At 39.1% G+C, this 13572-nt stretch overlaps 1 protein-coding gene across 16 annotated transcripts in view; it reads right to left on the bottom strand.

The window, feature by feature from the left end:
- Window positions 1-13572, bottom strand: part of LEKR1 (leucine, glutamate and lysine rich 1) — a 279091-nt gene that overhangs the window by 59585 nt on the left and 205934 nt on the right. For all 16 annotated transcript variants that reach the window (XM_073803834.1, XM_073803835.1, XM_073803827.1 and 13 more), the window contains 2 exons: window positions 12075-12152; window positions 11536-11739 (listed from right to left, as the gene is read on the bottom strand). In XM_073803834.1, coding sequence (XP_073659935.1) covers window positions 11536-11739; window positions 12075-12152 — 282 coding nt within the window. The remainder of the gene's footprint in view (window positions 1-11535; window positions 11740-12074; window positions 12153-13572) is intronic.

The following is a 13572-nucleotide window of genomic DNA, read 5'->3' as shown; positions in this document are numbered from 1 at the left end:
CGTTATACGTGGGCAGTCTCCAAGCTTAAACACATATGCCCTTCTAAAATGTATTTGTGAGTTGGTTATAGGAAATTCCCAACACATTTTACTATAGAAATACTTTTCCATAAAAAAGGAATTAGGCCTGCAGGCCAGCCCACAAAACCCTATTTAATCCACAATACTTCTGAAGTGGTATCACAAATTCATAGTTCTGGGTGGAGTTCTGGCCCTGGCCGAAGAGACCCTGTAGCCCAGAAGCATGAGAGTTGAGGGCTCTCCTTACACAGAATTTTAAAAATAGCCACACTTTTCTCTGGCACTGTCCCTGTGCCCTGCCCCGGTCCTCCCCATCCAGCAAGGAGAGCCCTCTCTCCAGGCCCAGTGTGCCTGTGACCAAGCTGGCCAGGCCTTCTCTACCCCCAGCATCCAGGATCCTGAAGGACCTACTTCTCGTCCTTCCAGTGGAGCCTCTTCTCCTAAGAGAGCTTCCTCAGCTGAGTGCGGGGGAGAAAGCAATGCATACCTAATTAGATTTGTACTAATGTATGAGTTATTTCCTAGTCACTAGCTCCTTTCCTGCTTCAAATTCAGAAGTTCTGCCAGTTTTTTTTCCTAGGGTCAGTTCTGGCTTTTCATATCTTTTTTCCCTCCTCTTCTGAAACTACATACCTTCTAAGCCTCGCATTTTCCACAGTGGTCCCAATGGAAGCAAGGGCAAGTGGCTCTGCTGTGGGGAGGGGTGGGGGACGAGGGGCAGTGTGCGGAGGCTGCCTGAATTTGCAAAGCCCACACTGGCACCTTGAGTGAGTTGGGCTTTGGCCTTTGGAGAGCACATCTGGCAGCCTGGTTGGCTGCTGTCCTTCCACAGCGGTGGTTTGGGACCTTGCTGTGCAGCAGATTCCCAGGCACCGCCCGGTCCTACTGAACTAGAATCTCTGCTGGTCTCGTCAAGCATCTCTATTTTAAGTTTTTTCCTGAGCCCAGCTTCTATTTTTCGGGAAGGACTTTCACATCTCCAACTTCTTAAGGACACTTCTATTTAGAGATCCCATTGGTGCTTCAAATCAAAGCTCCAAGAGCAAATTTGCTCAGCTGAGAGACAGTTTACTGAAGGAAAGAAAGTAGAGGGAGGAAAGCCAAGTTCATGCATGAGCCTTAAGGAATGTCTGCTGTCAGGTGATGGCAGGAGGGAAGAGCTAAGAACCAAAACAGAGAGAGGAAAGGGGCAGGATAACAGGTTGCCCCTGAAGCCAAAGGAAGACAAAGTTTTAAGGCAGGTTTAGACAATAACGTCAAAGCCTCCGAAAGGTAACTTGTTCTTCAGGATATCTTTTTAACCTGGCTCTCATATCTCCCCCTGGCTCAACATGGAGTAAGCCCTGGCTGTTTGCTCTCATTCACTTGGTACAGACATTCAAATAACCCAACAGAAACTGGCAGAGGGTGAGAGCTAAAGATTTTCATTTTTCTCATGTCTCTTAGGCTTAGCTATGCACAAAACCCTTTGATGAATATCAAAACAGTAAATGACCTGACTTGCCCCCACTGCCCGTTGCCAATCCCTTCTCCACCCAGCAGCCAGAACCATCTTTCCATAGTGTCGGTACTTGCTTAAGTCCCTCCAATGGTTTCTTTTCATTGCACTGAAACTAATACCCAAACTCCTACGGGCCTGTGAGGCCCCGAATGACTCGACCTTCACCTTCGCCCCTCACATTTGCTAGGCCTCGTGTCATACTGCCACTTCCAAGAAGTTACCAAGCTCATTTTTTACTTGTAAAACTCTTCCCTGGCCCTTGGCGTGGGAACCTCTTACTTGTCTTCCTTTATGTACCATTTTGGAAGTTACTTTTACAACCACCCTTTCCAAAGCAGGTACCCCTTCTATGAGTCTCTACTACAACACCCTTTCACTTACTTTATATCTGTTATCACAATCTAGAATTATTCTGGTTAGTTCTCTACTTTTTTTTTGTTGTTTAACTGTTTGTCTCTCCTATTAGAATGTAAACTTCATGAGGACAGGGATGTTTCAGATTCACCATTGTATCCCAGGGTACGTAGTACCTGGCACATAGTAAATGCTCAACAAATAACTGTTAACTGACTGAATTATCCAAAGTAGGTCACTCATTGACTCAACAAATATTTATTGAGTGAATACATGTGCCAGATTCTGAGGATACAATAGAAGACAAGGCAGGCAAAATCTGAAAGCGGCCTTGGACAAAGAAAAAAAACCAAAACAATGCTTATATCTAGGAGTAATCCTATGATAATACGATAACTTATTGGGCTGCAAGCACATTTTAATTTTTATTATGTGACAGACATCATGTCAGTAAACTTGGTGCCACCAAATGACTGAGTAATACCATGCCTGCTTTTGGCTAGACTAAAGTATAGAGAGAAAAGAAAGAAAAAGGGCAAGGATGTAAGAGGAAAAAAAGAGGGGGGGAGAGGGGAGAAGAGAGGAAGAAGTAGTCCAGTGAGGTCTCTGTTCTCTGAAAACAAAGAAATTATCTTTACCACTTATAATAGAAGGTAAGATTAGAATCATACTAATTTTTTTAAAAATATGGCAAATATAGTGTGCTATTTCAAAGCAATCAATCCCCTAAGAAAGCTCTATATTTATTCGAATGATGTTATTAATCCTCAAAACATTCATGAAACTGCTGTCTTCAAATTGCTGCCAGAGATAATTTATTAAGCATAGAAAAAAGGAAAACATTTTACATATTTTTAATCCCCAAAGATATTTCCCAGATTGATTTCCCATCATTCTCCTTGAACTTGCTTTCACTGGACCTACTGAGATTGTTTTAAAAATCAAATTCATTCCTAAAGGTCAAAGATTCATCATACTAAGGATATTCTAAAACATGCACACTTAAGCCAATTCTCAAAAAAGAGTTCCAGAAATGTTTGAACAAAGATAGGATCTTCTCAATGACCAGTATGAAGGAGACAGAATTCACCTGGATAAACAGCTAGATCTAATTAATCTGACATCACTGGAAATGGGGTATTCTGTACCTTTTATATACATAGAGTATACAGTTGATTTTAATCATTCTGACTCAGTCATCATTATGGCCATCAATTACTAACCCATATTATAAATATAAGGGCACTCATGATTACTGATGTGTGTAAGGCTGTTTGTCTCTATTGTATATTGGGCCAAACCGCAATTCTTTTAAAGTTTTTTGTTGGCACTTATAGATTTTCTTTCTTCTTATGCATGGTCAATCTTTCAGCTGCCATTCCTTCTTGTTATTAGTAAGCCTGGCTCTTGCCAATTTCCTGCTTATAAAATTACTGCTTCTAATATGCTATGGGCTTATCAGTGACACAACTGTGAAACGGCAGAAGTGGGGGTGGGATGAAGAGTCACGGAACTACAAGACAAAATATCTTAGCGACAGGCAGTTTATTGGTGTGGCAGGGTGAGGAAGAAATGGTGGATGGCAATAAGCTCTGCATTTGTTCATCTTACTAAACCAAAGAGAAGTAAATGTATATCATCCCAGAGGGGACCAGAGACAAGCCTTGTTTCTCTGTGAACTAGACAGACCTCTGACTAGCCTGGAGTAGAGACAGATGTGATCTAGGGCATAGTGTTGTTGGTTAGAACCTAATTCTAAGCTGCCTGCTAGCCACTTCTGTGGCCCCACTCCCAGACTCCTCTGGGAGCAAATAGTTGCCCTTAAAAAGAATGAAAACAAAATTATAAATCTTCTAAATTAGAAAGCAGTCAAATACTCATAAAATAAAATGAATAAAATAAAAAATAAACTAAAAACGAACCACAACTAGGGCATCTGCTGGTCGCTGGTGGGGGGCCTTGATGCCCAAGGAGAGAGAAGGAACCCCCGAACAGCCGGGTAGGATGTAAGGGGCAGTGAGGGGGGAGGAGAAGTGGAGATTGGACAGGACTAGCACCCCTGAGGGGTGGCTGGGAGAAGGGAGGGGTTCCCATGCCTGGAGGGACCCTAGGGGGCTTGGAGGATCAGGGGAGGTGCAGTGGGTATTTTGCCCACACACTTGGGCCCCAGGAAGCCTTCTGAGGTCCCAGGCCAGGTCCTCCAACTTCTGGGGCCCCCTCTGTCTGTGTTAGTCCTGGGCAGGAGGGGAAGAAGAGGAAAGGTGGAGGGGAAGAAGAGGAAAGGTGGATGGGGAGGGGCACTCCGGGATTGGAGGATCAGCGGAGAGTGTGCCTAGCATTTCCCCTACCCACTTGGGCCCGGAGAGCCTGCTGGGGTCCCGGACCTGGTCCTCCACCCTCCAAGGCCAGAGGCACTCCTGGATCCCTCCTGCTGCACTGAGCAAAAGCCCCACTCCCCCTGGGGCCTTTTCTGGCCCTGTGGGTCCTAAACATAGGCCCCACCCACTGCCTAAACGCTGCCCCTGCATAAGCCCCATCCTCCACAGCCAAGGACTTTTCAGGCTTTTTTTTTTTTTTTTTTTTAATCCTCCTCTTTTTTGCCACTGTAGTTCTGTTTTACCTCCAGGTTGTTGTTTCATCTGTATTTTAATATTTTAAATTTTTTCTAAATATCTGTTAGTTTTCTAATATTATTTTATCTTTTACTCTGTTATTGTTCTGTTCCTTTCCTTCTTCTTTTTTTTTTTTGGCTGCCCGTGCGGCTTGCAGGACCTTGGTTCACGAGCCGGGGGTCGGGCCTGAGCTCCTGTGGTGGGAGCTCCAAGTCCGAACTACGAGAATAAAAGAGAACCTCAGACCCCAGGGAATATTCATCGGAGTGAGGTCTCCTGGAGGTTCTCATCTCGGCACCAACACCCAGCTCTACAAACTCCAGTGCTGGAAGCCTCAGGACAAACAACCAGTAAGACAGGAACACAATCCAACCCATTAAAAAAAGAAAAATGAGAGGACAAAAAAATATGTCACAGAAAAAGGAGCAAGGTAAAAACCTACAAGACCAAATAAATGACGAGGAAATAGGCAATCTACCTGAAAAAGAATTCAGAGTAATGATAGTAAACATGATGCAGAATCTAGGAGATAGAATGGAGGCACAGACTGAGAAGATACAAGAAATATTTAACAAAGATCTAGAAGAATTAGGGCTTCCCTGGTGGCGCAGTGGTTGAGAGTCTGCCTGCCGATGCAGGGGACACGGGTTCGTGCCCCGGTCCGGGAAGATCCCACATGCCGCAGAGTGGCTGGGCCCGTGAGCCATGGCCGCTGAGCCTGTGCGTCCGGAGCCTGTGCTCCATAACGGGAGAGGCCACAACAGTGAGAGGCCCGTGTACCACCAAAAAAAAAAAAAAAAGATCTAGAAGAATTAAAAAAAAACAAACAGAGATGAACAACACAATAACCAAAATGAAAAATACACTAGAAGGAATCAATAACAGAATAACTGAGGCAGAAGAACAAATAACTGAGCTATAAGACAGAATGGTGGAAATAACTGCCGAGGAGCAGAATAAAGAAAAAAGAATGAAAAGAATTGAAGACAATCTCAGAGACCTCTGAGACAACACTAAATGCACCAATATTCGAATTATAGGGGTCCCAAAAGAAGAAGAGAAAAAGAAAGGTCTGAGAAAATATTTGAAGAGGTTAGAGTGGAAAACTTCCCTAACATGGGAAAGGAAAGAGTCATCCAAGTCAGGAAGCACAGAGAGTCCCATACAGGATAAACCCTAGGAGAAACACACCAAGACACATATTAATCAAACTAACAAAAATTAAATTCAAAGAAAAAATATTAAAAGCAGCAAGGGAAAAGCAAAAAATAACATACAAAGGAATCCCTATAAGCTTATCAGCTGATTTTTCAGCAGAAACTCTGCAGACCACAAGGGAGTGGCAGGATATACTTAAAGTGATGAAAGAGAAAAACCTACAGCCAAGATTACTCTACCCAGCAAGGATCTCATTCAGATTCAATGGAGAAATCAACAGCTTTACAGACAGGCAAAAGCTAACAGACCTCAGGACCACCAAACCAGCTTTACAACAAATGCTAAAGAAACTTCTCTAGGCGGCAAACACAAGAGAAGAAAAAGACCCACAAAAACAAACCCCAAACAATTAAGAAAATGGTAATAGGAACATACATATCGACAATAACCTTGAAGGTAAATGGATTAAATGCTCCAATCAAAAGACACAGACTGGCTGAATGGATACAGAAAGAAGACCCATATATATGTTGTCTACAAAAGACCCACTTCAGACCTAGGGACACATACAGACTGAAAGTGAAGGGATGCAAAAAGATATTCCATGCAAATGGAAATCAAAAGAAAGCTGGAGTAGCAATACTCGTAACAGATAAAATAGACTTTAAAATAAAGACTGTTACAAGAGATAAGGAAGGACACTACATAATGATCAAGGGATCAATCCAAGAAGAAGATATAACAATTATAAATATTTATGCACTCAACATAGGAGCACCTCAATACATAAGGCAAATGCTAACAACCATAAAAGGGGAAATTGACAGTAACACAATAATAGTAGGGGACTTTAACAGCCCACTTACACCGATGGACAGATCATCCAAACAGAAAATGAGGAAACGCAAGCTTTAAATGACACAGTAGACCAGATAGATTTAATTTATATTTATAGAACATTCCACCTGAAAGTGGCAGAATACACTTTCTTCTCAAGTGCACACAGAACATTCTCCGGGGGAGATCACATCTTGGGTCACAAATCAAGCCTCAGAAAATTCAAGAAAACTGAAATCGTATCAAGCATCTTTTCTGACCACAATGCTATGAGATTAGAAATCAATTACAGGAAAAAACCTGTAAAAAACCCAAATACATGGAGGCTAAGCAGTGTGCTACTAAATAACCAAGAGATCACTGAAGAAATCAAAGAAGAAATAAAAAAATACAAAGAGGGCTTCCCTGGTGGTGCAGTGGTTGAGAGTCTGCCTGCTGATGCAGTGGACATGGGTTCATGCCCTGGTCTGGGAAGATCCCACATGCCGCAGAGCGGCTGGGCCTGTGAGCCATGGCCGTTGAGCCTGCACATCCGGAACCCGTGCTCTGCAATGGGAGAGGCCACAACAGTGAGAGGCCTGCGTACTGCAAAAAAAAAAAAAAAAAAAAAAAAAGAAATAAATGACAATGAAAACACAACAACCCAAAACCTATGGGATGCAGCAGAAGCAGTTCTAAGAGGGAAGTTTATAGAAATTCAATTTCACCTCAAGAAACAAGAAAAATCTCAAATAAACAATCTAACCTTACACCTAAAGCAACTAGAGAAAAAAGAACAAAGAAAACCTTAAGTCAGTAGAAGGAAAAACTCATAAAAATCAGAGCATAAATAAATGAAATAGAAATGAAGAAAACAATTGCAAAGATCAATAAAAGTAAAAGCTGGCTCTTTGAGAAGGTAAACAAAATTGATAAACCTTTAGCCAGACTCAAGAAAAAAAGGGAGAAGACTCAAATCAATAGAATCAGAAATGAAAAAGGAGAAGTAACAACTGACACTGCAGAAATACAAAGGATTATAAGAGACTACTACAAAAAACTATATGCCAATAAAATGGACAACCTCGAAGAAGCAGACAAATTCTTGGAAAGGTACAATTTTCTAAGACTGAACCAGGAAGAATTAGAAAATATGAAGAGACCTATCTCAAATAATGAAATTGAAACTGTAATTAAAAATATTCTGGGGCTTCCCTGGTGGCGCAGTGGTTGAGAGTCCGCCTGCCGATGCAGGGGACACAGGTTCGTGCCCCGGTCTGGGAAGATCCCACATGCCGCAGAGCGGCTGGGCCCGTGAGCCATGGCCGCTGAGCCTGCGCGTCCGGAGCCTTGTGCTCCGCAACGGGAGAGGCCACAGCAGTGAGAGGCCCACGTACCGCAAAAAAAAAAAAATATATATTCCAACAAACAAAAGTCCAGGACCAGATGGTTTCACAGGCGAATTCTATCAAACATTTAGAGAAGAGCTAATACCCATCCTTCTCAAACTCTTCCAAAAAATTGCAGAGGGAGGAACACTCCCAAATTCATTATATGAGGCCACCATCACCCTGATACCAAAACCAGACAAAGATATCACAAAAAAAGAAAATTACAGACCAATATCACTGATTAACATAAATGCAAAAATCCTCAACAAAATACTAGCAAAAAGAATTCAACAACACCTTAAAAAGATTGTACACTACGATCAGGTGGGATTTATCCCAGGGATGGAAGGATTCTTCAATATACGTAAATCAATCAATGTGATATACCATATTAACAAAAAAGGAATAAAAACCATATGATTTTAATAGATGCAGAAAAAGCTTTTGACAAAATTCAACACCGATTCATGATAAAAACTCTCCAGAAAATGGGCATAGAGGGAACCTACCTCAACATAATAGAGGCCATCCATATATGAAAAACCCACAGCAAACATCATTCTCAATGGTGAAAAACTGAAAGCATATCCACTAAGATCAGGAACAAGACAAGGATGTCCAGTCTCGCAAGACAAGGATGTCCACTCTTATTCAAGATAGTTTTGGAAGTTTTAGCCATGGCAATCAGAGAAGAAAAAGAAATAAAAGGAACACAAATTGGAAAAGAAGTAAAATTATCACTGTTTGAAGATGACATGATACTATACACAGAAAATCCTAAAGATGCCACCAGAAAGCTACTAGAACTAATCAGTGAATTTGGTAAGGTTGCAGGATACAAAATTAATGCACATAAATCTGTGGTGCTCCTATACACTAACCAGGAAAAATCAGAAAGAGAAATTAAGGAAACAACCCTATTTACCATTGCAACAAAAAGAATAAAATACCTAGGAATAAACCTACCTAAGGAGGCAAAAGACCTGTACTCAGAAAACTATAAGACACTGATGAAAGAAATCAAAGATGACATACACAGATGGAGAAATATACCATGTTCCTGGATTGGAAGAATCAATATTGCGAAAATGACTATACTACCCAAAGCAATCTACAGATTCAATGCAATCCCTATCAAATTACCAATAGCTTTCTTCACAGAATTGCAACAAAAAATTTCATAATTTGTATGGAAACACAAAAGACCCTGAATAGCCAAAGCAATCTTGAGAAAGAAAAACAGAGCTGGAGGAATCAGGCTCCCCGACTTCAAACTATACTACAAACCTCCAGTAATCAAGACAGTATGGTACTGGCAAAACAGAAAACAGAAAGATAGAGCAATGGTACAGGCTAGAAAGCCCAGAGATAAACCCATGCACATATGGTCACCTAATTTATGATGAAGGAGGCAAGAACACACAATGGAGAAAGGACAGCCTCTTTAATAAGTAGTGCCTGGAAAACTGGACAGCTACATGTAAAACAATGAAATCAGAGCACAACCTAACACCATACACAAAAGTAAACTCAAAAAGGATTAAATACCTAAATGTAAGACCGAACACTATAAAACACTTAGAGGAAAACAAAGGAAAAACACTCTTTGACATAAATCACAGCAAGATCTTTTATGACCCACCTCCTAGAGTAATGAAAATAAAAAACAAAATAAGCAAATGGGACCTAATTAAACTTAAAAGCTTTTGCACAGCAAAGGAAACCATAAATAAGACGAAAAGAAAACCCTCAGAATGGGAGAAAATATTTGCAAATGAAGCAATGGACAAAGGATTAATCTCCAAAATATACAAACAGCTTATGGGGCTCAATATCAAGAAAACAAACAACCCAATCAAAAAATGGGCAGAAGACCTAAATAGACATTTCACCAAAGAAGACATACAGATGGCCAAGAGGCACATGAAAAGATGCTCAACATCACTAATTATTAGAGAAATGCAAATCAAAACTACAATGAGGTATCACCTAACACAAGTCAGAATGGCCATCATCAAAAAATCTAGAAACAATAAATGCTGGAGAGGGTGTGGAGAAAAGGGAACCCTCTTGCACTGTTGGTGGGAATGTAAATTGATACAGGCACTGTGAAGAACACTATGGAGGTTCCTTAAAAAACTAAAAATAGAAGTACTATATGATACAGCAATCCCACTACTGGGCATATACCTTGAGAAAACCATAATTCAAAAAGACACAGGTACCCCAATGTTCACTGCAGCACTATTTACAATAGCCAGGACATGGAAACAACCTAAACGTCCATCAACAGATGGATAAAGGAGATGTGGTACATATACACAATGGAATATTACTCAGCCATAAAAAGAAATGAAATTGGGTCATTTGTAGAGATGTGGATGGTCTAGAGTTTGTCATACAGAGTGAAGTAAGTCAGAAAGAGAAAAACAAATATCGTATGTTGACGCATATATGTGGAATCTAGAAAAATGGTACAGATGAATCTATTTGCAGGGCAGGAATAGAGAGGTAGACATAGAGAACGAACATGTGGACACAGAGGGGGAAGAGGAGGGTGGGATGAACTGGGAGATTAGGCTTGACATATATACACTACCATGCATAAAAAATAGCTAGCTAGTGGGAACATGCTATAAAGCACAGGAAGCGCAGCTCGGTGCTCTGTGACGGGTGCTCCGTTATGGGTGTGATGGGGCAGAGAGTGGGAGGGAGGTCCAAGAGGGAGGGGATATAGGTATACATATAGCTGATTCACTTCATTGTACAACAGAAACTAAGCCAACATTGTAAAACAATTCTACTCCAATGGAAAGAATATGATAGAAGAATGAAAAACAAATAGCCAATTGTGCCTTCTATACACAGAATAATACAAGACAAAAATTCTTGCCCTTATGGAACTTCTGTTCTTATGGAATATAATAGTTATATCAATAAATGTAAATGGCATAATATGTCCCATTAAAGACTCCTAGATTTAATAAAAACCAACAAACCCCCCAAATTTGTGCTATATATCAATATGAATTCAAAACAAAAGGACTCAGAAAGAATAAAAGACATTATCAGGCAAATGAAAACAAAAAGACAGAAAGCAGGGTTGAGATACTAAGTACAGGTAAGTTTAATTTAAAGACAAATTAACTGACCAAAAATATCTAGATTGTGTGGAGGAATATGCTTCTTAGTATCCTTGATACTATCGCAACACCAGAGGTATCTTTGCTCGTGGAGAGTCCCCAGTAACAGGTATTGGAAAATAACAAAGAGAGAAGAAAAGTAGGAGCTAATAAAAGGAAAAAGTGACATAAAAAGATATTTTTCTATTGGAAAATGATAGAATCCACCAATTATTGGCTGAGGTAAAGCTCAGTAGTATAAGTACCACACATGATCTTTTTGATTCTTTTCAACAAAAATCTAACACCAAATGCCATGTGGGTTCCATCTCTACTTGCACTAACTGTGTGATGTTAAGCAAGTCATTTAACCAATTTGGGATTCAGTTTAATCACTTGTAAAATGAGGTGGTGGGATGCAATGACCTTTCAGGTGAAATATATCTTTAATACTGTGATTTTACTGTTATCAAAATATATAGGACCTTGGTGTTTCAAATATATATGGAATACTGACTTAAACATAAAATATATTTGGAAGAAATTATTCTTGACTGTACCTTTCACTTTTCAGTGTTACAACCTCTTGCTTTGTCTGATTCAGAAGGGTTTTGGTTATTTCCAGTTCATTTTCTGCAAGATTAATTCTTCTTTTTAAGTCAGCTTCTTGCCTTTCTTTTGCAGTCAGTTCTTCCTGTAAAGTTTTATATATTTGTTGACAAGTCATTAAAGAGTCTTCCTTTTCTTTAAGCAATCTGGTGTGCCTAAAATGGAATAAGAAAAAACCCAACCAATATGCATTAAATACTATGTTTTTATGTTTATCAAAGATAGATAAATATCTCATTTAAAACTAAAGAGTATAACTTTAATTTTTAAAATAAGAACGTTATGTAAACGAATAGTTCTGCGATTTAAACATTTTCCCATCCAGGCAAAGGCAAAATCAATGAAAGCTTCAATATATTATAAACTTGAATTAGGTATTGTTTATGTAAACAATACAATAAGAAAAGCTAAGTACATTTTAAATGTTATTTAAAATATGGTTTCAAATTCAATTACTAAAACTATTAAATAAAAAATTTGCAGTGTATACCGTGACTCAGAAATAATGGATTCGAACTTCAGTTTTCTAAGTTCTCTTTGACACTCATCAGCTTCATTAGATTTATTCCTAAAATAATACAAAAGAGGTTCAAATATTTTATTTCAAAATAGTTGAAGTATAATTTTTTTCCCTTTTATAAAAACAGGTTTTTCCTTTATTAATTTTCCTATCTTTATATTGTATTTGTGGTTACATATGCAGATTTCCTTGAAATTAGAAATATATAGTCAAAAGGTTTTTGTTTGCCAAAAAATAACCTAATCTGTTAGTCCAATTATATGCGCTTTTCCATATCATTACTTTACTCATCCATAAAAAAATTTCTTAGCATCTTCATATTATTATTTCTTTAAAGAAATAAATATTCAGTCCATTTCTATAATGGCCAAGTAATCTCCTGTCAGACTGATCTGCATTTAACTAAAATGTCTAAGCTTTAGACAACATTTAAAAAGCAAACAAAAGAAAATACCCCTATGTGAAAGTGACCAAAAGCACAAGATTCTAGAGGAAAGTTGACACTGAGAATAAGGTGACAGCCATGGGGTCAGGGTTTTTTGTTGCTTTTTTTTTAAATGATTTTAAACCTGAGGGCAGGCCCCAGTCTGCCCCATACAGGAGAACCAAAATTCTGATAGAAAACTGGTAGAAAACTCACAGTCATTCTGGCTTGAAGAACTACAAGACAGTGTTTGGGGACAACCACAGCTGCAGGAAAGTGAAAAGTGAACCCCAAATGGGAGTGAGCCAGTGGGAGGGAATCCCAAATACTGCATATAAACTCTGCCCATATGTCTGGCTGAGCCCTGAACTACAGGTGCCCTGGGCAGACTCCAAGCAGCCTAGTTAAAGATAAAAGAACTGAACTGAGATTTGAGCTGTTGCCATAGAGATAGAGTTTGCATTTTGAGGCCAACCAAATTAATTATCTGCTTAAAGTAACACCACCCCTACCACCAACAACAACAGTATTTAGAGAAATATAACAGAATCTAGAATTTCCATAACATAACATTCACAATGTCCAGAATATAAAAAAATTACTCAACATAGGAAGACACAGAAAAGCATGACCTATTCTAAAGAGAAAAGACAGTTAATAGGGACTGACTCTGAGATGACCCGGATACTGAAATTAGCAGACAAGGATTTCTGAAGGCACAGTTATAACTCGCTCAAAGACATAAAGGAAAATCTACTTTAATTCGTGAAAAGATAAAAAACCTCAGTAGAGAAGTAGAAACCATTAAAAAGAACGAAATGGAAATTCTAAAACTGAAATAGAAATTTGTCTTGATCTTATATGATTCGGTTTTGTAACAATACTCAAAAAGTTAACATATTAAGAAAGATTAATATTCCAGTTTGTTTGTATAGACTTCTCATTAATAATTTATTATATGAATGTACCTTAAAATAGCTTTGAAAGCTAATTTAATACGTTTATAAATGTACAAAAAAATGTTAGATTCTTAATGGGTTTGCC

The sequence above is a fragment of the Tursiops truncatus genome, chromosome 4 (assembly GCF_011762595.2).
Source record: "Tursiops truncatus isolate mTurTru1 chromosome 4, mTurTru1.mat.Y, whole genome shotgun sequence".
Lineage (NCBI taxonomy): Eukaryota > Metazoa > Chordata > Mammalia > Artiodactyla > Delphinidae > Tursiops > Tursiops truncatus.
Note: the sequence above shows the minus strand (reverse complement) of the source record. Positions and strands in the feature narration are given on the sequence as shown.